At 37.2% G+C, this 26,354-nt stretch overlaps 1 protein-coding gene across 4 annotated transcripts in view; it reads left to right on the top strand.

The window, feature by feature from the left end:
* nebu (solute carrier family 2 member nebulosa) overlaps positions 1-26,354 on the top strand; it is a 60,645-nt gene that overhangs the window by 27,471 nt on the left and 6,820 nt on the right. The window contains exon 1 of one of the 4 annotated variants that reach the window (XM_028300873.1): positions 17,825-18,189. The exons of the other annotated variants lie outside the window; for them this stretch is intronic. Within the exon in view, the coding sequence (XP_028156674.1) occupies positions 17,971-18,189 (219 nt within the window). The 5' untranslated portion in view covers positions 17,825-17,970. Of the gene's footprint in view, positions 1-17,824; positions 18,190-26,354 lie in introns of those variants that run through there. 4 annotated transcript variants of the gene reach the window in all.

Raw genomic sequence — 26,354 nt, 5'->3', positions numbered from 1 at the left:
GGACTTTTGCTATGTTCACCTCCTATCTAGTCTAAATAAAGTTCTGAAGTCAGAAATTGTGTTCTACAGTTTTCCATCTATAATGCTTTATTGACTGGACTAAAAGCAAGGTGCTGGAGTGGAGTCCACGTACCTGAAAACGCAGCATGGTACGTCCACCTACAAGGTGAACCGACGAAATCATAAAGGTAGCAGGATTCAATTGCAATTAAAAAAAATGTCACGTCATGTAAAGCTCTTATGCTCTACTTGATCATTATTTAAGTTCGCATCTTGATAACGTGATTTTGATTTACTTTAGGTAAAACGGTGCACTGTGTGACGTTTTGTATTAACTCTGAAAAGTTTATCTAGTGGAATACATTAAATTATGAAAGGATAATGTAGTCCAGTAGAATTAGCTTTTAAATCGGAAATAATTCCTACAAAAGATTTTATTGTTTTAATGGCTTCATTGGTTGCCCATTAAGACTCTCCTAAGTTTTCGACTTCGACGGAGTTGTGCTTAAGTGGTGGGGGCCCCCGAAAGAGGCATTTTTTCGGTTTTCCGGTTATACCGCGTAAAGGACTTACCCTATCAAAAAGTGGTCTTCATGACGGTTAAAGGGCACTTAATCCTGCATTGAATAAGACCAAATTCATATGTTTTGGACAAACCGTTATCGCACTAAAGTTCGGCAAAGTAGAAAATATACGAAAAATTAATGACCCTCTCCACGTCCAATGGTTTGTTACCCACAGGCTTCCAAGTCTTGAAAAGGGCCACCTCAACCAGTGTAACCCTATCAAGGCTTACGAGCTTGATGCGCCTATCCTTGTTCGTCCCAGCCGTCCTTAACTGCGGTTGCTGCACCTCTTCCTGGCACTCACCTGAACGACTCTGTGTTACCTACTGTCGCTGCCCCTCTTCCTTGTATCGTCCTGCATGACTACGTTGCCTAGCCGTATGCCTGGTCTAAGGTTCGACGCCAAAAATCAACAACAACAAGTTCATATTAAAACGCTGAAGAGTTTTTTGTTTGTTTGTTTGAACGCGCTAATCTTAAGAATTACTAGTTTGATTGAAATCATTATTTTTGTGTTGAATAGCTCATACATTGAGGAAGGCTATAGGATATATACGATCACTCTACGACTAATAGAGGCGAAGCAGTAAAGAAAAATGTTGCAAGCACGGGAAATAGTATTTAAACTATTTTCACTCGTACGAAGTTGATTTTGTGGCGTCGAACCTTGGACCAGGCATATGGCTAAGCAATGAAATCGTACAGGAGGGTACAAGGAAGAGGGGCAGCCACATTAGGTAACACAGAGTCGTTCAGGAGAGTGCCAGGAAGAGGTGCAGCAACCGCAGTTAAGGAACGGCTGGGACGAACAAGGATAAGCGAATCAAACTCGTGAGCCTTGTTAGGGTTACACTGGTTAAGGCGACCCTTTACAAGGCTTGGAAGCATGTGGGGTAACAAGCCATTGGACGTGGAGACGGTCATTAATTATACGTATATTTTCTACTTTGCCGAACTTTAGCGCGAGAACGGTTTGTCCAAAACATATGAATTTGGTCTTATTCAATGCAGGATTAAGTGCCCTTTAACTGTCATGAAGACCACTTTTCGATAGGGTAAGTCCTTTACGCGGTATAACCGGAAAACCGAAAAAACGCCCCTTTCGGGGGCCCCCACCACTTAAGCACAACTCCGTCGAAGTCGAAAACTTAGGAGAGTCTTAATGGGCAACCCATGAAGCCATTAAAGCAAAAAAATCTTTTGTAGGAATTATTTCCGATTTAATCAATTTTTGTGTTTAATTCTACTGGCCTAAATGAAACATTGTAGCTATGTTATGTACTACGTACCTAATTAAGATATTATCTGTCCATAGAGTAACAACTACTTAGTTGGTTAACGTTTTCCTAAGGAAAATTGTTGAGTTTTCATGTAGAGTTTTCCCAATTTTTTTTTTTTTTTTTTAAAAGATTATTACCAATTTGTATTGCCCAAATTACTAATAGTCCCATTAGCCCCTCGTGGTAAGCTAAATAAGCTTGTGTTACGAGTGGGCTCACCACAATAGTCGAGCGGCGGTGGGATAAATGGGTGAGACATGGATAATACCTTATGAGATGAGTAATAACGACCATTGTAAACTTATAATATTACCTCTGCCCGCGGTTTCACCCAGTTATCAGTTACAGAAAGTGACCTTTTCGTCTTGCCATAAACACACGGCATTTTCAGCTTTTTTATTTTTCAGCTTTTTTTTCTTTTGGATTCATTACAAACGATATTATGCATTTTACTTTGTCTAGTGGCATTATTAGTACCATCTCCAAATTCTTAGTTTTTGGTGTGACACTTTCGTAGTTTCGATTGGTTGTTTCAGAAGGCAATCATATCATCCAAAGGTGATGGAGCCCTTATTTAATAGTCTATTGTTAAACTCTGACCTAATTATTCGTAGGCAATCTCATGCATTTACAAAGATTTCTCTAGCCTATCTCACGTGTCCTGCGCTTGGGCAGCGCAACGAGACGCGACGGGAATGCTGCGGCGCTTGTTGTCTATGCCACATACATATGCTGCTTTTACACTGCGCGGAAATTAGCCAAGTCAAGTCAATGTGAACACAAACCGAACACTGGCACCCCCCTGTCGGTTCGGACAATCTTGTCGTTTGCTAATGGCTATTTTTTTATGCACTGAAGAAAAAACATGGTCAGTGGTTTTTCAGTTTGAAATATATTTATATATGCTTTAAATATGCTAAGAGACGTATTCCTAAAGCATTCGATTTCGAATGCCAAATCGCATTTGCATTTTGCGATTGCAAACGAATCCCTCTATACAAATCCAAGGGTAGTTGACACCGTTCGATATTCGGAATATCCAAACGACAACTTCTCTCGAAACCTTTTATTATCCTTGAATACCATAGTTGCATTTTTGTAAAATCGTTCCAGCAGTAAAATAAGACCACCGCCATTCTTCCCATGGATTTCGTAAGGGGTGACATTTTAATCTTTCCAGTTTGGCTGGGACTGGTGGTGGAGGCCAAATCTTGACGAGTGTCGTGTTCCTGCAGAGACTAGATGGCCTGATGATGACCGAATGCGAAAACATTGCTAAACCTTAGACCCAGAACAGACGGTGAAACGCAACTGCAACGAAACTGCAACTTTCTGATGAATGAAACTGAAACTGAAAGTTTCAAACTGGTCGCGTCATGTGTGGTCTCTCAACGGACGCTATGGCAGAAACTTAGATGCAACTCAAAAAGTAACTAGCAGTTGCAGTTTCGATGCAGTTGCGTTTCACCGTCTGTTCTGGGCCTTATTGTTAGTTAGTCAGTTAACTAGTAGCCATTGAGTGGTGAGTCAGTCTGTAATGAAATGAATGATGCACCACCGCTCTACCTATTGCGTATCTTTTTGTATAAGTAATGAGAGGTGTGAACAGAATCTAACGACCCAATCCTCGTATCATGAAAGCCCGCGTCTTAGCTCACAATCCTGTTTTTATCGGTCTATTAAAACAACTTTGTAACTAGCAATTTTAAATAAGTAAATTCATCCCGTTCCCGTATTCAATCCCTTATATTTTTCTGGACAAAATATGTTGGTGTAGGTTATTTACCTACCTAACTATGTATGTTGTGATAACATTTCCGGATTCAAATCAAAATTGACTTTCCTTATGACTATTTCCTTGTTGATTCGCTATCGACCATACCTAATTGTAGTCGGTCATTGACTTTTATTATATGTAGATCTACCGCTGATATCGTTGAAATATTTCATTGAAGTTAATCTTAAAACTATAAAATAAAGTTTTGTAATCCCAATAAAATCAGTTTATGGTGGAATTATTCAATTGAATTATTTGACAAAAAGTTGGTAAGACAATGCAGTTGGTAAAACAAAGGCGTAAAGTACTGGAAGTACTGTTTATAAGGTTGTGTTTAATTCGACAATTAAGTTAATTGTGTCGTCATCATTTCACTTTACTTGATCACCGGTTTTTTACCAACCGCTTTGTGACGTAGGCAGTTGTTTACCTCCTAGTGAATTACCAAGTTATTGGTGGTTTGCGTGCTGGATAATATGATTGCGAGTTTGATCCCGTACAGTACAAACAAATAGGTATGTATTCGTATGCATTCACACGTCTATTTCTATGGGTGGTCTAGGTATTGACACAGAATAAGTAATAAGTAGTTGGTAGCCTGTATATAGCCTTTGTTCAGCTGTGGACGTCTTTCGGCTGAAACGAGGACGACGACGAGTAATAGTATTTAGTTTCCTATGTATAATGTGTACTTACAAGTTATTATAAAAATGGAGGAGGTACCTAATTATTATGGACTAATAACGGTGTTATAAAACTATTTTTTTTCAGGAATAACAAACAAAAATAATATTTTTCACGACGGAAAAGCGCAATAAAACTATACGTCAAGAGCCAAAATTCACAAGCGATGCCGCGTGCAAAAACTAGAGCTTAATGAAAATGTATACTTGCTTGTGGATCTTAATTCAGCAAAAAATTAATTGCTTTCATCATCATTTCACTGCTCTTAATCACCGGCTATTGCGCGGACACCCGCCTAGTGACGAGGTAGTTTACATTGGAGGTAATTACAGACTTATGTACAGTACATACACTCGTCATCGCACTGCCCTCACATCAACCACAGTATGATTAATATCTACTGTACCGTTATACTACAGAATAATAAATAAGTGTTATACACTCGCAAAGTGTCAATAGCCATGCATGCAAGTGAGAGAGCTGCGATAGAAATGAAAAACGTATTATAAACTTTAAGCTCGTAAGAAAACATACGCGTTTACTTCCATGAAGAATTTCATCAGTTAGCAATCAGGTAAACATGAAAATGTCTTAGAGATACGCTAACATTCATCCCGACGGTTCTTTACGATCACCCTTTCAACTGACAATGAAATAAGGCTTTTGCTTTAAAATAATAAATAATTTTTCACATTTATTTATTGTAACACTAGCTTTTCGCCCGCGGCTTTGCCCGCGTGAAATTTAGTCTGTCACAGAAAAACTTTATCGCGCGCGTCCCTGTTTCAAAAACTGGAATGACAACTATCCTATGTCCTTTCCCGACACTGAAACTATCTCTATGCTAAATTTCATCAAAATCGGTTCAGTGGTTTAGGTGTGAAAGCAAGACAGACAGAGTTAGTTTCGCATTTATAATATTAAGTATAGAAATATATTAATGTATTTCTCGAATGATAAGTAATTCAACCTGAAAAAGTCAGATAGAGATACCAAGGCCAGACGGAGCTAAATAAAAGCCTGTAAAATTCAGTGGAAAGTCTCAAAAATAGATACTGCTGAAGATCACCAACAAAGATAAACATGGCGAATTGGCTTTGTGTAGGTATTTGCACATATCTACACAAAGTAACTGTCGGGCTATCTTTATGGTGATGTTTATTGGCAGATAGCCGCAGTCAATACTTTAACAAATAAATACCGCTAATAATAAAGATCTAGCTATCTGACTTTATCTGTAGTGGGACAGTAAAATGAGATAGCTCTATGAGATTAGACCCCACAAAATGTTACTGCTGTTTATATTTTGACATCCTTACCTGAATATAAAAAAGTATGTGTTTTACAAAAAAGCCCTTTACCTATAGTTCATTCGTACGTTAGTTTCAGTAAAATAACGTCTTACTGCTGGACAAAGGCCTCCCGCAAGGATTTTCATAACGGCTGGTTCTGCGCTGCCAGTTTCTTTCCGTTCTTCCCGCGACCTTCACCAGATCGTCGGTCCACCTAGTGAACAGTCCACATAACGTCTTCTGGCCCGTGGTGGCTACTCGAGAACGTTTCTGCCCCAACAACCATCAGCTCTACTAGCTATGTGCCCTCCACCTCTTTTGTCTATGCCCTATGCTTTATTTATAATTTTAACCCTACTGCTGCTTCGGGACAAGAAAGTTCTTGAAGAAACAGCGAAAGAACAAAACAATGAACAAAATATTAATTTATTTACCTAATTTAGTAGAGTATCCTCAATCATTGCCTACATTCTACTTCATTCTACTCCAAGCAAAATTAATCTGTAACTGACCTCAATTAGTACTGTCTTATTATCGTAAACATGTCTTATCGTAATTAACTTGAATAAAGCGATTCTTGTACAATTGATAACATGCGTCTGATTCTTACATTAACTCGCAGGGGTCGCTAACATTTCATAAGTTTATAAAAAGTCAAAACAATAATGTATGTGTCTATTAAAAATAAATAGTTTTAGTAATCGAATACAGTAACTTTAAATGACACAAAGTTCTCCCCAAAATATTTCTGTAATTTGCTTAAATAAATGTAATTTATTTCTTTCTTTCTTTCAAAATCTTGGGAAAGGGACAACTAGGTATAACCCACGGGTGAGTTGTCCACTTAGTGAATGGTTCTAGGTTTTTCACAGAATTCCTAATGTCTCTAGCATTAATCTAAAACTAAGTAGGGTAAATAGATTTTCTTGCAATATCAGGCTTAAGCATCCCTGCTAGACTTTAGCCAGTCCGCACATTGCCCTCGGTGAACTTAGACGCTGATAGCCAATCAATATTATCTTCCAATGAAACAATACTACGAGATAAATTTTCCATTGCACGATTAAACGATTGTAACAAACAAGCTTTGGAACAAAGTAGGTGCCTAGTTTGGTATTAAATTCGTACTAAATAATCTATGTCTGTCTGTTAGCGTTCACACTTAAAACTGTGAATTGACTTAGATGGGTATAGAGTTAGTTCAGGACCTATTTTTAGGACCATAACTCGCGGCTCCGTTTCTATGGCCCCGGAATGATACCGTCGAGGTTTAGTGTTATTTACCTATTCCCACCTCTCGTTCCCACCACTGCAACTCCTGTGTAGTCAGGATCTACAGCTTGACCGCCATAAAAACCCAACCAATGAAGGTCAAATTTCTCCCGGGGGAAAGATAAACTGAGCTTTGCAATGGAGGGAAGTCGAACCTTAATTTCGAACTCCTCCTATGTTATTTTGATTAATTTCGTTGCGGGTCCAATGACAGTTTAATGTTAGTTACGGAACTATTCCAACCTCTCGTTCCTACCACTGCAACTCCTGTGTAGGCAGGATCTACAGCTTGCCTGCCATAAAAACCCAACCAATGAAGGTCAAGTTTGTCCCGGGTTAGTGTTAGTTAGTAGGCTCCACCCTCCTGGCGGGCAGAGTCCCACATAACCCACTGACTGTCCCCATACGCAAAAAATGACCTAGAGGAAACATTGGATAGTTTTTATCCCGGTTTTTGAAAGGGAGGCGCGCGTTTTAGTCTTTGTAGCAGACGGTGTTCACGAGGGCGAATCCGTCCTGAATTTTATTAGGAGGATTAAAGGAGTAGATAGATATGTGAAGGAATTTCGCCTTGTGTACTTAATTGTTGGCGTGAAAATAACATCGCATATAAATATCTTATCTTATCCTTAGATCGTAAATAACTTAACGGGGATCCCCGCGGCCCCACAGACTTCTAGAGCGATAACCTGTAATATCTAGGGTCTGTCTACCTTCAGGTCACCGCTTAGATTCAGAAAATATAATTATCACATCATTTTGCATGAGTTACAGCTACATTCATGTAAATGCATAAACGTTTTGCAAGAGGTCTACCAAATCTTAAATTGCATTGTAAAGTGGACCTTTAAAAACTCAAATTCCTGAAAGTACCTTACCATCAGGTGAGATACAGGCCAAGAGCTTCCTCGTTGTGGATAAAAAAAAAAAGTCCTTTAAACATTCGTTTTTTGCCACATTCTCAAAAATATACCTGCATATTACATTTCTGCAAAGTCGGCAAAGAAATAATGCTCGAACGATCGAAAATTACACGCTGTGATGGACTTGATTTGCAAGTTTTTAATCACATATTTCAGCAGGTACTTGCGCACTGCGCGTTTGTTGATTTGTACAATAAAATTTTAATCACCTACAGAATAATTAATCCTTTTATCAAAATTATCTATTGCTTATTGATTTGTGGAATTTTTCAATTAATCTATACTTAGATTTTAAATTTAAACTGATCTAATTATTTATTTTTTTCAGAAGTATGTAACAAAATGATAGATACTTTCCTACACGTACTACCTATATTATTATCTTAACTTTACCACTGCAATTTACACACTCGTATCACGATTGGCAAAGCATTTCCTGAACGCAGCCTGTGCCTACAATCGCCCGTGCGTCAGTCTCGATTCACGCTCCGGGAAAATAGGCCGCATGCAAGGAGGCCTTCGCTTTACGCGAGCGCGGAAAAAGTTCGAAAGTAATCTGTGGTCAGATTAGTTCAATTTTCAAAAATTCGAATTAATTTTCGCGCGGGAGTAAAGTACGTTCCGTTTCACCGTCGTGTATTAGAACGTGTGTTTTATTTCACGAGGTTTCCCATTTGGTAATCGATAAGGTGAGTTATGAAAATATTTTTATTCATTTTATTAATGAAACTTAAGTACGGATGACCTTGGAAGAAAAGTTACGTAAAAACGTAAGTTACGTTGATTAAAATTATAAAATTGCTACATACGTTCAATTGATAAATGTAGAGTCAGCACTACCCATGCATACCTACCTACTACATACTCATAGGAAAAAATTCTAATGCTAATTTTCCAATAACGTACTTACACATAAAGTAAAATTTTCTTATAATAAATTGTCCATGTGAAATGAAGTTACAATAACAAATAAATCTAGAAATATCAGAACTCTAACTGAAGTCTATGAAATTCCAAAACATGTATGTTTGCAAACTTTCCTACGGACATACGGAAACAAACCCGCTCCTTACTCGGCAAGCAGTAAACACGGGTCTTGTGCTGCCTTTCCGCGTAATAAACCATTCAAAACACTTACTTTTTATGGCATCGTCGTAAGTTAAACCTATTTTATCGCCTGTCAACATACTTTACATTATTGAAATATAAGATGTTAATATTATAAAATTAAAATCTACTAACTTCGCTTTTGCATGCAATAGAAATGCTTCTGTCTATGAAGTGTGAAATAATTACATTTTTCATGTGCCCTCTTGATAAAATGTTAAAAAATCAGTCTGTATGTTTGAAAATACAGGAAAAAGTCATGTTGTCTTCAAGAGGTTAAGTCTTGGTTAAATAATAACTAAAGGAAAACTTTAACTAGGTATAATTAAAAAGCGTAGTACTAAGCTTATTAAAGCAAACAATTTCTATTACTTTATTATCTTATAGTGTTAAGTTGTATTAAGGTTATGTATCGACCCGATATTAAATCGATATCAGACCTTTACAAAAATTTTGAAACGAGATTTGGAATGCAAAAAGCTTGTAAATCATACCAGAACATGTTTTTCCTGTTGACTTCACTTTTACATACCACCGGAGATCCTAAATTTCTGTGTGTCCAAGGGCCTCGGTTGTGCCCTCAGGTGACCTCAGGTACATTAGTAATATTAGAGATTTTACTTCTTTCTATCTACATCCTTAGAAGTCCAAACAATTTTGTAACTGTAGATAACCAATTAAAAAAAAACAAAGTTATCTACTTTGTTGAGTAAGCTAATCTATACTCTACTATATCCCAACTAATATTATAAATGCGAAAGTAACTCTGTCTGTCTGTCTGTTACGCTTTCCCGCTTAAACCTCGCAACCGATTTTGATGAAATTTGGCATAGAGATAGTTTGAGTCCCGGGAAAGAACATAGGATAGTTTTTATCCCGGTTTTTGAAACAGGGACGCGCGCGATAAAGTTTTTCTGTGACAGACAAAATTCCACGCGGGCGAAGCCGCGGGCGGAAAGCTATTAATATTATAAATGCGAAAGTAACTCTGTCTGTCTCGCTTTCACGCCTAAACCACTGAACCGATTTTGATGAAATTTGGCATAGAGATAGTTTGAGTCCCGGGAAAGGACATAGGATAGTTTTTATCCCGGTTTTTGAAACAGGGACGCGCGCGATAAAGTTTTTCTGTGACAGACAAAATTCCACGCGGGCAAAGCCGCGGGCGGAAAGCCAGTGTTAATTATAAGCTGCTCAGAGAGAGGTCTACTTAAAGTTTTTCTACGGTACAACCAATCTTACGTACGGGCTGGAAGACGTAGCGTGGGCAGGCCTCCTACTAGGTGGACCGACGATCTGGTAAAGGTCGCGGCAAGAGCCTGGATGCGGGCAGCGCAGGACCGTGCATTGTGGAAAACATTGGAGAAGGCCTTTGTCCAGCAGTGGACGTCATTTCGCTGGAACGAACGAACGAACAACCAATCTTAAATGATTACATAGAGTTAGTAGGCAAAAGGCTGGGCAAACAACAATTAGCAAAGTTAAGTTGCTAATGTCTATGAGCTAGCTGGGCACTTTCCATCAGAGTGGTGGCTTTCCATGTTGTTTCTTAGTTTATAAACATAGACATAGGTCGGTACATTCCTCTTTAATGAGATTTTCAATTGTAATTTTTTCGGACCCCATCATTCTATTCATTGAACAGTCGACAGTAAATCAGACTCTACATCTAAATGTAATATAACTCAAAGGTGACTGACTGACTGACATAGTGATCTATCAACGCACAGCCCAAACCACTGGACGGATCGGGCTGAAAGGCATGCAGGTAGATGTTATGACGTAAGCATCCGCTAAGAAAGGATTATTTACGAAACTCCACACCTAAGGGGGTAAAACGGGATCCACGCGTACGAGGTCGCGGGCGGCCGCTAGTTTGCCATAAAATAACTACTATCACTTACACAAGATGCCAAAGCGTTATTTTGATGCAACTGTTCGTTCACTAATACAAATACTTGAAGAAAACATCAGCCTTTCGGATGGTTAAATTGGTAAGATGAACTTAAACTCAGCTGCTTTAAAAAATAAGGCTGTAACTAATACATAACTACAAATTAGGCACTCTATTATTAGGTCAGAAACAATAAGTGGTTCACTAAGTCAGTGTTATACGGCCGTGCGTGTGAATGAAGTAGACCAATAAAACCTAACCGCTTAATAAATTATTTAAATCAGTCTAGCATCTAGATTTAGAACTGAAAATTAGTTATGAAATAAGGACAGAGTACCTACACAAAATGTGATAACAGTTTTCGATTAATAAGGCCATTGTGGTTTTCGTAATAAGCTCTGATAAGTATCGTGCCCTGGAATACAGAATATCTAATAGGGACTCTAAATCAATCCATCGTCATCGTTCGTTCGTTTCCACCAAATGACGTCCACTGCTGGACAAAGGCCTCCCCCAAGGTTTTCCACAATTAACGGTCCTGCTCTGCCCGCATCCAGGTTATTTCCGCGACCTTTACCAGATCGTCGGTCCATCATCATCAGGTCATAAAATATATTGACTCCACTGTAAGAGCAAGACCCTTTCTAATATACAAGAAGCAAATAAAGATTTTGGGTTACAATCGACATGCTGGCCAGATGGGTTGGGGCTACATCAATTACCTAGACTTGACTCGGTGTATAGTCATCGCTCCACGACCACAGTTGTACCGCTACATAATATTATTGAACAAAAACATGTTCAAAATATACAGATAAAGTAAAAGAGAGTATAACGATAACTGATCAGTTATTAGCACTTCTATTGATGTTACAAATAATTTTACGCGTGATTCGTAACGCTTTGACAAAGCATATAAATTACGAATTATTTGTCTCTCCTTCAAAAGACTTGCTGTGATTTGAAATACTTGTAACTGTGCAAAATAATGAAAAGCACTATTGTATAACATGACGTATGATATGTAACGCTCAAATACTGAAACAAGACTGAAAACAAGTCAATCACACTGAAAAACATCCATAATGTTATGGTTATAATGAAAACGCTCACTTCTGCGTTTTGGAAATCACTGAAAGACCACATAGCGACTCGTGTTGTGGCTATCATGTTAAATTAAAGGGTCGCGCGTTGTGGCAATGAAGAAAAGTCATAATGCGTATTGACCACACATAAGTAAGATTTGTTACAGTGACCACAACGCACTGTGAGTTGTTTTCTCGCCCAACGAGTGTTTTCAGTCTTTGAGCTTAATATCCATGTCTTAGCTGGCCTCTCACTATAGGCCTTATACAGAAGCTCAAAGTTGCACAGCGTGCTATGGAAAGGGCTATGCTTGATGTTTCTTTATGCGATCGAATCAGAAATGCGGACCAGACGTATAAGCTAGCTGAAGTGGCAATGGGCTGGGCTCATAGTACGCAGAACTGACAGCCGATGGGATAGCAAAGTTCTGGAGTGGAGGCTGCGTACCGGAAAACGCAGCGTGGGACTCTACTTACCCACAAGGTTGACCGACTACATCGTAAAGGTAGCAGGAAGGCGCTGGACGCAGGCTGCTACCAACCGGGCAACATGGAAAGCATTGGAGGAGGACTGTGTTCAGCAGTGGACGTTCTTGGCTGAGATGATGATGAGCCAAAGAACAGTTTGGCTCTGTGAACAGCACTACCACTACATGAGATGCACAGTGGGTAGCTTGATGGGCAGTCTGTAGGATCACAGAATAATAATAAGTACCTACTATACAATGGCTTCCAATTTCGTGAGACCACGGGGTGAGCAGACATAATAGCAGCGCGGCAGATTCCACCGACCCAAATTATTGTTTTTGTCGCGAACACAACGATTGCGTGTGGGCGATGTCATGCTACCAAAAACACATTTGATAGGTTTAAGAAGCCGCATGAATTGCAATTTAAGCCATTGCTTTAAGACAACACGGTTTAAAATATGTTATCAATATTTTCAATTAATTTGATAATGATTATCATTATAGTGCAAATGCACGCACCGTATCTCGAGATCTTATTTGTTATATTTTAATAATCTATTTTATTCACAGTGATAAGACCACCTTGATCGTGATATTTAAATTATTGGGTTTCTTTTGATTATCAGTTATGTATGTGTGGTATATTAAGAGCAGTAGGTACCTACTCGTATAATCTGTTACATTTTAAGTGCCTTTTTTTTATTTTTTATTTTAACCAATACCAAAGTATTCTATATTAGTTCAAAGTTAGAGGAACTTTTTGCTTGAACTGAATATTGAAGTTATTATGTCATTAATTAATATTTTTTTACTTTTAAGATAAAGTCAAATTATAACCGCAATTTACAAATATAGTAGACTCTCTACCAATGTTTAGTACATTCTTCATGTAATTAACTGCGTAGTTTATAAAGCTCTAAACGCAACCATTCATCGTTTTCCATCAGCTTTTACAACTTCGCGGAAGACATATCAGTAATTTGAGGAAATTAAACATTTGAGTATTACAGCTATTACTGGCAACACACAAATTGCTTTCTTGTCGTCTGGTTTTGAGATCTTGGCAAAACACCAGGCATTACATGGTACCATAATGTGGTTGCATTAGGTGTTAGGATGTGCCGTCAACTGTACATGTGTGTTTTGCAACAAAAATGCTGCCATCAACTGTATATCATCATCATCATCATCTCAGCCACAGGACGTCCACTGCTGAACATAGGCCTCCCCCAATGCTTTCCATGTTACCCGCTTGGTAGCGGCTGTAACTGTATACTGCTTCTCATCAATCGTTTCTTTGCCACCAGTGGCCTACTACTGCTAAAACTGCCCTTGCACCATAGGGCAGTTTGATAGAGAGATAGAGAAATGTTTGGAATGAAAATCAAGAGTTTAGATTTGTTTGTACTTATCAATATACCTCGAAATAAACTAATTTTCGCCATTGCTTACGGCGTCCGTGTTTCCTATTCAATGGAAATGTTTCAGCTGACTATATTTATCGCATTGCACAGTGATTCGAGTAGAACAAGCTAGCTGGACAATATTATTTTTTTACTTAAATGGGTTTAATACACGCATTACTTACTTTTTTGTGCAATTTAAGATTAATTAGGCTTGTTATTATAATTATTATAGGTAGGTTTGAAAAAAAAAATTTTTTTTTGGTAATAAAATATTTATTTCCTAAAATCAAGAGAAGCAGACTAAAAAGGAAAGAAGAAACTAACTTTACAGTATAATAATAATTGGTCTTATGATGTATTAGGTGTTAAAGTATGAAATTCCCGTTTTTTATGGAGAATTTAGTGAAAATCAATTTTTCGATATAAACATTTTTGCGATTTATATGGAACAAAGAATCTCAGTTTTTTTAATTTAGTGGGTAGACTGGGACAACATTAATGACTTGCCAAGTTGCTGTGGCCAGCAGACAGTTGCGCTGCAGCTTCAGCAGCCAATATCAGTTCTCAAGTACTTCTTGAGGAAATGATGTCTAAAAGTCTTCTTCTTTTCGTCTTTTTGCTGGACACGTCGAACTCCTTGAGTGGTCGTCCAGGTGTAGAATCTTTCGATGTGGAAGACCGAACTTTATGAACAGAAACATGTAACACTATGGCTCCGGGAATCCACTCAGTTTTGTTTTTCAGGAAGCGTTCCCTGTTTTGCCGTATTTCGTCTATTGAAATGAAATTGAAACGCGACTGATGCTATTCTTCAACTCTCTCAGCGAATTTTCGTGATCCCAATATATCACATTTTGAGAATATAAATTAAAAATCATGCTATTCTGGTCACTTTTTCAATGTTTTAATCATTAATCAAAAAACTTGATTTTTTATTAATCTGAAAAAATAAAATTGTTGTGCAAAAGTGTGCAAACTAAAACTGTTATATTTGAATACTAGAGGGTTACAGCTACAATATATATAAATTCCAGACTGGGGTCAAGTGGGGGCATACAACTTCTAGTCTTCCAAACATAAAATTTTGAGAAAAATATAAAGGTCAACATTTCGCCATACTTTTTAAAACTATGTGCATTATTATGCACCTTATTGTACAGAAAATAAAAAGTACTTACCCTTATCTTCAAAATCCATCACACAAATATTTGGTCACCATAGTAAAAAATAATGTCAGGTGTTATCGAAAGTCGAGCAAAATTAGGTATTAAAAATTAAACTATCCTCATATCCTCACTTACCATGTTAATTACTCACGACTAGGTAATTAATAAAGTAAAAAATTGTGGAATCCTTAATGTCTGGGATGTTGTTTATCGTTTTTTATAAACGGTAATCAGAAATTCAACAATGACTTTTGTCCAGCTAGCTTGTTCTACACGAATCACAGTGCATTGTAAAGAATTCATATTTCGCTATGTGTTAAGTATGTAGATTGTTTTAAAAACATTCCGTCTGGTATTTTATTTTGTCAATTCAACAGTAGAGTCATAAAGAACGCAGCTGTGTTTGTCATTTACTCACTTTTATTAAAGAGTAGATTAATGTGCTTATTACGGATTATGAAAAGACCGTGTTTTACTTATCTACATACATAATTTACTAAGAGTCCTGGTTGAAATAACAACTTTTTCATATTTCATGTTACGTAAAATCGAACCAGGGACCTACTATTTTACATTAAAAAGGTTTTACCTTCACCGTGCCTTGGTATGCCACTAAGCGTCTTCTTTATTCTTGTTAAATGATCTAAAAGATTTAATCTAGAGTCAGTTAGCTTAATCTTAGATGTAATGTATCTTAAAAATAATATTAGATAGGATAGAGATTAATAAAAATAACACTCATGTTCTCAGTAACTTGGAAAACAGCTCTTTCACACGTCCGCGTTCCCTACCTAACTTTTAGAACTAGCTTAGTTAGAACCTCCTAAAATGCTCAAAATTGCAAATAAAAACTATGCCACGTCAGGATTGTCTTCTCACGGTATAATTTTACCCAAACATAATCAAGTTTGTGTCGCATTTTACCACGGTTGGCAACTATTTGAACTTTGTTTAAATCTGGTTACATCTGGTTACGACCGGCACGTATTGAAATTATGCCATTTAATGAGAAGTAGAGGTGCTATTTTTAGCACTTGTTACATTATTATTTGAGATGATGCAGACATGCGATTGTGATTATAGATAGTTTGTGATTATAGATTCATCCATGCTACTTGAACAAATTGCAATCAGTTTAACAATTGTATATTAACTGATCTTTCATGGAACGCAAATTCAAATACCAAATGTTTTGACACTGATCTCTTGTGGAATGGAAATTCGATCTTCATAAACGAGTAACTTCGTCCATAATTCGAACATCCTACTTGTATTCGATTACAGTAGTTACAGTACAGTCCACACACATAACTTACACTTATTTATTTTTCTTCAAAAATAGCACAACCACGTACAATTATAAGATGTCATGGTATGCTTGAAGTGCCGTCATACGTAGCTGCGTAGGTACCTATTACCCACCTAATCTAAGCCAAATGCAGTTTAATAAAACTGCATAATATTTATCTTTGTGGTAGCTTCAAGTGCATTGGGTCGTATACCTAACTCCCACGCATGCATTTGATGAAACTGCATAATCATTTAAATCTTTGTGGCCATTGCCCTTTTCCAAAACAAACGAACAATGCATTTCTTTAACACGGACGTGCATTACATCCGTGCGGAACTGCGCTACGTACGGAAGGCTAACCTGTCAAGTTTTGATCTACCTACATACGGAGATAATGTCGTACTTACTCGATGTGACTAATGTGAAAAGGATATAAACTTGCTATAGAAGAAGGATGTATGATGTAAATTGATTATCATATTGCATACGACTTATTATCATTATCTAAAAGACTACATTCCTAAGTTGTCGTAAGAAATCAGAATTTTTTTAACCGACTTCAACAAAAGGAGCAGGTTTTCATACTTCCACATAATCTATTGAAGTCAACAGAATCTGTGTTTTTGCAATTTAGATTAATGAAATTTTCTCCCGACGTTCGCGTTGCCAAAAATAAACCTTGTTAAGAGATTTAGTTGCAATTAACAAAAAACAAATATCTCGTGATAGTAAAGACTTCAACGAGTTAGTGATTTAACTACTACGAATTTGACTCAATGTAGATTTTTTAGAATAATGTAAAAGTAAATAACTCTACTTATATTTTATGAAAATTTTCTATACTTACCTAATCGTAATCTACCTTTCTATACTTACTTAATCGTTTTAATCTATAGCAATTCAGATTATTTTAGCATTTTTATTATAGTGCTAAAGTTAATTGTTTGTCATTATGTAGAGTCATTTAATCCTATTTTATTAGACGATAGTACTAAATACTAATTGACATTCATTTTACCCACTTTGAATGCATTTTAGTGACAAGTGATGCACTATTCGTATGTCTACTAGTTACTAGATCTCGTACTACCTAAGTAAAGTTAGGTACTATACGTAAATGAAACTCATGGGGGTAGATATTTATTTACCTGTATGAAATGTATATGAAAGCGAAATGTATCATTATGTTATCGGTTATAATTACACAGCATTGTTGCAGCTATCTTTATTGTCATACCTAGCATCAAATAAAACATTCACGAGCGCCGTCCTACAAAGACATTGTTTATTGTGGAACTACGAGTATGTCTATCTATACTAGGGGTAAACTAATGAAAACACTGGTTATTGTGAATGTTAAAAATGAATAATATTGGAAATGTGCCTATAGATTAGGTGGAAAGAAATGGAAAACAAAGGTCAAAATACCGGCTTTTGTCTATAATATTTTGAATTGTAGAGTTCGCGTGTATTGAAAATATAAAATGGGTCACAACTTAAAAGCTATGCTTTATCTGTTATTAAGTAATACCTACCTACCTACGAATAAGCAGACGATTGCTATCTCGAGGGCCTTTCATCAGGATAAAGATTTCAAGTATTTTCAAAAGATCACTGACATAGCTATCAGTTGATAGATGAAGATTTGATTTATCTCACTGAGATAAGTTCGTGTCTTGGTGGCGATTTCGACACCGAATCAAAACAACAGTGTTAGTTTCGACATCTTGCCGTTTTTAATATTATAAATTTTCGAAATGTTTGGCATTGGCAAGGGTGGTGGAGGGCCCAGCATAATGGCGCCGATAGGGATAGCAGTGTTTGGCCCTAGTACCGTTTTGGCGGGCTTGGCGGTGACAGGTGCGGCACAGAGTATAAGCAGCATGGATAGTGCAGTCCTAGGACCAAGAAGGACGAATCCAGGTTCTGGTGCAGCACCAAAAAAACCGGTACCGACACCACGCGCCAATAAAGGGGTATGTAGGTACTTAGGTCTAGTAAATTTTAAGGTTCTTTACTAATTCAAACCACATAATTTTATCGTATGAAACACCGTTTGTCAGATAGGCACTGCCTCATTTCAGGTCAGTCAGGTAAGGAAGATGCGGTCACGTAAATCTCGCTGAGTCAAACGCTTGCTAGAGCAATTCTTCAGGTGGATGACGTCAGGTGATTCACCTGATGAAGGCTATTTGGACGATTTCAAATACGCACAGAAAATCCTTCGAGATGGTTCCACCACAACTAGCACGTTCACGGAAAAAGGATAAATATCTATGTTGGTTTGAGTTTTAATAAGTGTTTAGCTTCCATCTAGCATGTAGAGGTTATGAAAAGTGGGATGTCGCGATGATTCGCAGTAAAGTCTGTCTAATCAAATCTAATCTATACAAATACATTTTGTAATTGATTGGATTGGTATGATTTCCATTATTGTAATTGTTTTTTCAAACATCGCGTGCAATGTAATAATAATAATAATAAATAATAATAAATAAAACGTTTATTGCCAGTAAAACCAAATACATAAAGTCCTTATATCTAGCGGATACCGCACTAAGCGAAGCTTGTGTCGCGGTAACCTTTAAAACTTGTTACACAAAAGAATCTTTACAAGTGGTCTGGGAACATTCAGATCAGACTATTACTAACAGTTTCAGAGTGTTANCCCAAAAATGTGTCTTTACAAGGATCCAGAGTCACTTCTTCAAAAAATAGGTAGTTACGCTATAGCCATTTTTTATGACTATAAAACTGTTAAGTTGGGATTAATCGCTATCCATCTGTTAAAGAGGACACGTGTGATCATTATTTGGTTTTATAACCATATTTGGTCTAATTGATCCCAGAGGTTTTCAAGTCACATTTATGGTATATGTTAATCATTTATTAAGAAATTAAATGTGTTTTTCTTTAAGGATATTTAATTTATTGGGCTTTCAAATAACACCAATATTGTTGGGGCACCATTATTGTGTCAAAAGAAAATCTTTAAAGTTCGCGTTTGTGTGGTGCGATTTATTTGCTGTCGAGTGTATTACAGGACGTGTGTGTGATGGGATGACAATTTCGAAAATACGATTAAAAACAATTTTTTTAATAGAATAAGACCTAACCTAACCCCCCTTAAGTGTGGATACAATGCAATTTTTTTTATCTCTGCTCTAATATAACTTACAAATAATACCACAGAAGATCATATCTTTTTTTATCTAGTTTTAGAGGTTAGATTTTTCTACAAGATGCCTTGACTAAACTAATATTAGAGGTTTGTTCAGAGGGTGTTTGAAATAAAAAAGAACAGCTAATAGCTGCCATGTTAGCTGTTTTTTTTTTTATTTACTTGCTTGAAACATGGCACAGAATGTTGATACTAACTGATTTATAGAAATGTTTTTCAATCTTTAAGAGTGGTTAGTAATATTTAAATAAATAATAATAATAATAAATAAAACGTTTATTGCCAGTAAAACCAAATACATAAAGTCCTTATATCTAGCGGATACCGCACTAAGCGAAGCTTGTGTCGCGGTAACCTTTAAAACTTGTTACACAAAAGAATCTTTACAAGTTGTCTGGGAACATTCAGATCAGACTATTACTAACAGTTTCAGAGTGTTATTAATCAGGTAAATGAAATTACTTACAATATTTTAATGTTACTACTTAGTCTCTATAAGTATAATAGTCATCTTAATAAACTATTGTAGGAAACTATGTTTAAAAATTAAACAAAATATATAAAAGAAAACAGAGTGTAGGTATAATATGTGAGTGATGTGTGTGTGAAGTGTGATGTGTGTGAAGTGTGATGTGAGTGTGAAGTGTTTGTGTGCATGATGTAGTGTGCGTGGTAGAGGTTTCCTTATAAAATTGTTATGGGAGGAGGCATTCTGTATCCGGATAGTCAAGACTATTAAGCCAAGATTCTATTTCTGGTTTCGCATGTCTAGTAGTAAGGGTTTTAATTTTTAATTTACGGCAAGTTTTGTTGTATATGAATGGTAGCAAAAAAGTAGGGTGACGTTTGGCAAATTTAGTGCGTACTGTTGGGACCGGGATCTTAAAGACACGTTGCTTACACAGTTTTTCGTAATCAGGAGACCTGAGGGTGATAGTGTGCATGCCAGTAGCAGCCCTTAATATGAACAGCTGACGAACTCTCAAGACTCCTGCTTCCGAATAAAGCTGGTTTGTGTTATATTTGAAAGGCTTCCTGAGCATCACTTTAAGAACTGCCCTTTGGGCTCTTTCAAGCTCAATCATTATGTACTTAGCAGCTCCTCCCCACACTCGAATGCAATACATAATCAGGGATTGGCAAAGGGTTTTGTACACTAGCAGCAGAGTTTCCCTCGGGGCCGAGTATCTTAAATTTTTCATAACGTGTATGATTTTACGGGTACGGTTGGAAAGTTGGGAAATGTGTTCCTTATAGGACAGGTTTTGGTCCACGGTTACTCCTAGGTATTTAATACTACCAACCCTCTCAATTTCGCTACAGGAGCAACTTGCAGAAGTATTTAGAGTGTGCATGTGCAGTTTGAGTATGCTTGAGGAAGGTGGTTGTGTACGAGCTGTCATATGAAATGCTATGTATTTCGTTTTCTTGGCGTTAAGTGTTAGCAAATTATTTTTAAGCCAGTTCGTGACAGCTGCTAAGCCACGTTCAGCATTTTCATATGTGGTTTTCCAGGAAATTCCTTGAAAAAGCAACACCGTGTCGTCAGCGTAGAGTAGCGTTTCCGCTCCTTCGAGATGTAGTGTGGGGATGTCACGCATATACAAAATGAATAGTGTAGGGCCAAGTATGCTGCCTTGAGGTACGCCGTATTCAACTTGGGTCTGATCGCTAACCACTGAACCGACACGAACGCACTGTCTTCGATTACATAGGTAACTGGCAAACCAGTCATACGCCAGTCCTCTAATGCCTACGTGGTATAGCTTTCGAAGAAGGATTGGGGTCGATACCGTGTCGAAAGCTTTGGCGAGATCTAGGAATACGCCCAGACAGGCTTTGTTCCTATCTAGTGCATCTGAAACTAAGTTTGATAAAACCATCACAGCGTCTTCGGTAGATCTTCCGCGTCTGAATCCAAATTGGTTTTCCGGTATAAGATTATTACTCTCCAGAAACGAAACAATTCTTTTATTTACTAGCTTTTCTAACAGTTTTGAGAATATTGTAAGTAATGAAATTGGTCGGTAGTTGGTGGGGCAGGTTTTATCTCCATTTTTATGTATTGGAGTTACGATGGCCAGTTTCCAGTCCTCAGGAAAAACTCCAGAGGCGAAGCTTAGGTTAAAAATGTGTGTTAAAGGAATGACTAGAGATTTTCTTGCAAGTTTAATTATTAATGTAGAGCATTTGTCAATACCTGGAGAGCTATCGAGTTTTAAGTCACCAATAAGGCTGTCAACTTCACTTTCGTCTGTAGGATTAAAGAAAAATGATTTTGATATCGATTGCTGAGGTGACACTGCAGCAGCTAGAGATGTCTGTGTAGCGGACATGTCTTTGAGAGATTTATCAGCTAAGTCTTTTCCAACATTGGCAAAGTAACTGTTACACTGGTTTACGGATGAGCACGGGTCGTTTTTATTTTTGATGAGATCAGTAGATTCTGTTTTGCGTTTATTTAAATGGCATATATCCTTTATTGTGTGCCAGAGTTTTTTTGGGTTATTTTTGTGAGCTAGTAGAGTTTCATTTTCGTAAGAATGTTTAGTTTTTTGAAGGATAGTGTTCAGAAAGTTGCGATATCTTTTGTACGATGTGACAATTACTGGATTTTCTGGATTTTGCTTGGCTTTAAGGTGAAGACGGTCTCTATGTTTCTGGCATCTAATTAAACCAGGAGTGATCCATGGCTTAAGATTGTACTTTGAGCGACTAATTTTAATTTTAGTGGTACTACTTTCAATGGCGTTTTTTATGATTTTACTCAGGAGAGACACTGCTTCGTTAATATTTTGACATTTAGTGACAGTAGTCCAGTCGGCTTCTGAAATTTGGTTTACCACTGCCTCATTATCTATTTTAAGTCTTAGCCGGGTTATAGGATTTTTAAGCTGATTGACTGCCAAGCCTAATAGGCATGTATAGTGGTCTGTAATATCCGTAAGACAAACCAATCCGATTGCCTGATCTGGATTTTTCACAAAGAAATGATCAAGGCAAGCATTAGCTCTGGTTGGCTTGGTAATAGCTGGAATAAGTTGATGTTCACTCAAGAGTGAAACGTACTCGGCACACTGTTCGCTCAGGGGTTGGGCGCATAGGTCTAGATTTATATCACCTGTAAGTATGATTTTCTTGTTTTTATAATTTGCTAGAATATAATTAAGAGATGACAAGAACCTATTTAGGTTTGTGAAAGCAGGTGACCTGTAAATCCCTAAAACTAGTAAACTTTTATCTAATTCGATCTCAAGGCAGTTACAGTCATCGCACAACGATTCCCTGACACTGTATTCTAAAGAGCTTTTAATGTAAGCTACTACTCCCCCACTCTTATTTATGAATTTATGGGTCCTAAAAGAGCTATAGCCGGGCAGTTCTGGAATAATAGTGTTCTCGTTTAACCAGCACTCCGTTAGGATTATAGCGTCCAAGTTCATATTTAGACGTTTAAGGGTTATCAAAAATGAGTCAAAGTTAAGTTGAATGCTTCTTATATTTAACGTTAGGCATTTAAAGTTGAGTTCCGGACTTAAAAAATCGGCGCAAGATTCTATATTATCGAGCGAGTGACAATCTATAGATAGAGTATCGTCGAAATCTCTCATTAAATTAGTCATTTTCAAATATTATAAAACTTAAAAGACTGATGAAAGTTATGGCAAGTAGGTAAAATAAAAATAGATTGTACTCGCTATTATGGAACTCTTTGTTTTTTTGTCCTCTGAGTGCGTGTGTGTGCGTGTGTAGTGTAAGTGTGTGCGTGTATAGTGTGAGTGTGTGTGTGTGAGAGAAAATAGTGTTATAAAAGTTTGGTAAATTAACTAACTTAAAGTAATGAGATCGTGTTTGAGATAATAAACCTACTATAACATAAATTGGAATAAACAGGCGATATACTAATAAGGCCAATAAAATAAGTATGTTTTCATGAGGCTTATACATATCTGAGGTATTCGGCTTACGCAGCTGTAACTTCTTTCTGGACAGCTGGCCCGACGTGATCTTCCAGGTCCTTGTGAGTTGATATGCGGATTGCCGGTTTATTGTCTGTTTTTCTGACAAAGATAGTGCCGTTTCGGGTCCAGCAGTAACGAAACCCATGTTCGCTTGCACGTGTCCGAGCTTCCCGAAATAAATTCCGATTTTCCTTGGAGAGTCTCTCGTTGAAAAATATCCTGGTCGGTTCACCGTCTACAAGACCCTCCGAAGTCATGTTTCGTCTGGTTTTTGCCGCATTCATAACATCGTCCCGTTTCCTCTTCCTCGTTAGTTTGACAACAATAGGACGGGGACGTGACAAGTTGTTTTGGGATGGTCTTTGCGGAGTCTGGCGGCTTCTAGCGCCTACTCTTACCACCTCGTCAATGTCCGATTCAGTCAACTCGACTCCGATTTTGTGAGATGCCGTCATAACAATATGGTAAAGGTTTTCGTTGTCTCTTTCTGCTAGTCCAACTATTTCTAGATGGTTTTTCATACCTTCTTGTTCCTGTGAGGCGATTTGTTGTTGGAGAATTACGACTGTAGTCTTCAAATCCGCGATCTCCAGCTTCGCCTTCTCCATCTGCTTAGAGTGCTCTTTTAGTGTTTGATGTAGGGTGTCAGAGATAGAGGACATTTCCTTTTTTATGTCTAAGTTTTGATGTTTTACTTCGCATAGTTCGCTTCGCAATTGCCGCAATTCAGCAAGCAGGGAAGACATATCAGCATTTGGGGATGGGTGTTCATCTGCTATCTTCAATTTTAAAGTCTGCGACTTAGTTCCCCTAGACATTTTCAACACTTAGATTTCGCGCGACGTAAAGGCGGAGGCGGGCGGGGAGCGGCGGGAGGCAGGGCGCGGGTCAAGCCGCGAGCGAGCGAGCTGCGGGTTGTCGTAGGTCAGTGATACACGGCCGTTGATAAAATTTTGGACTTATTTTGCTTCTATTTCTTGAGTGACGAATTACTGTAGAAAACTATTTGCACTAATAGATCGACCGGTTCGTTAGCTTTATTGTGGTACTAAACACTGCGTAAAAACTTCACTTTTTCCATGGTTTCCGATTAAAAATTCGCGGAGCGTAATAAAACGCGTCCTTGTTGACCGATGTCCCAGAGTATAATCACATTTCAAGTAACAAGTGGGATGTAGTGGATTGTTTCCTGAGTACAACGATACGAAATGATTAGGTAGTTTTATTATTATTTACCAATTAAAACAAGAACATCGTCATAGAGTGTTCACGACTTCGACTATTGCAATCATTCCTCGAATGTTTACAGTGACTTCCAAAACAATTGCACTTGTTATGGAATTTGAGCTTAAACCGGTTCCAATAACGTCATATTGTGCTCTAACTTGACTTATTGTTACAAGTTACAAAATATTGGGTGACACAAAAATTAGAAATAAGTAAGTACATAAGTATAAAAAAGTGGAAATGAAAACTGAACAACTTGCATTTTTTCCTATTTTTTGACTAAATTCCTTTACAACCACCATAATAATTTCCTCAAGTTATGATAATTTATTAATACAATAAATTTTATTTGTTTGACGTAATACAATAATCCATCGGTTGTTTTAGTGGAGCACTTTAGCAAATACTTATTACATCAAAGGAATGATATAAACTAAGATAAAATCGTGTACTATCGTACCTATTGATAAAAAATCATTTTTTAAACTTGGCGAAAATATAAGAATTGACATTTATAAAGAATGACTAGATTCTAAAGATTTAGAATCTTGATTGATTTGTCTGAAATGATACAAGCAAAGCAAATAGTTAAGAAGGTATAGCTTTACTTAAGGCTCAAGTATACTGGAGCCAAGCTTAGCTAAGTTTTTAATACTTACGCCCTTACTTTACGAACCCTAACTTTACAAACTCTACACCTAAATGTGCCTACGAGTTCAATAAATTCCCTAACTATGATAATGAGATCCAGTTCAGTTGTAATTTGTTATTCCGTCATGGTAGGAAGTAATGTAGGTACCACGTGGATATCTGCATAATTATGATCGCCATATCAAAAGGACTGTGCAATTTGTCTCACCCGGCCGAATATTGAAGATTGTTCATATCCAACAACTTGTATTAAATGGAACGACATTTCCTTATGGTCGGATTAAACCAGAGCGCAACTGCGTATGCTAATTAAGCGAGTCAAGGGCGACAAAGTACGTGGCTGGGCAATGTCAAGTACGTTCAATACCCGCTAGCTACGTTTGTATCTGTGCGGTTTGTAAGAGCTTTATATGTACCTATGGTTTGTATCTACGATCTTTAAATAAACAGGTGCCATATATTGTTTCTTAGGTATCAATTTAGGTTTTCTGATAAACCAAGCAGTAGACAACAAAATAACATGGCCAACAAATGCTATCAAGCCCAAAAAAGAGCAAAGATAATAATTTTAGACGCCTGCTTGTATTGTACAAGCAAAGTTGTATTAGCACTATTGCTGATTGCTGTGACATTTTACTAGGCGCTTAATTTTCTTTATTATTTGCTTAGAGCGCAAGAGCGCAATACGTTTTGTGATATATTTTTATTCGTTACATTTCTGTATTTGTTTCTTTGAGAAACATTGACATTTATAGCCTGACCAGGAACATAAAAACCCTCGCCATGTTGCGGAAAACTAATGGTACTAATTTCTTTTAATGGCAACAGTAACTGAAAACTTCATTGACATGTCACCTTGCATGTCAGTCTATTGCTGTCAAAGTGTAAACAAACTTTATTTTAAATGTGCGCAATTGATTTTGTGAATTAAATTGCTAAAATCTTTTTATAGTCGTGAAAGAAAAGTGGTTCACAATGTGTTAAAGTATTTGTCGAAGAGAAATACTAAAGGTTCGGACAATATTTTCATTGAATAATGTTTCCGACAAAGGTTGTCAAATTGACTGTCATGTTTATCGTATAGTACAGTCCACTATGAAAATTAGCTGTGGTTTGTTTC

This window comes from Ostrinia furnacalis, unplaced genomic scaffold (assembly GCF_004193835.3).
Source record: "Ostrinia furnacalis isolate ACB-3 unplaced genomic scaffold, ASM419383v2 OfSCF0802, whole genome shotgun sequence".
Lineage (NCBI taxonomy): Eukaryota > Metazoa > Arthropoda > Insecta > Lepidoptera > Crambidae > Ostrinia > Ostrinia furnacalis.
The sequence above is the reverse complement of the archived record's forward strand: the minus strand, read 5'-3'. Positions and strand labels throughout refer to the sequence as shown.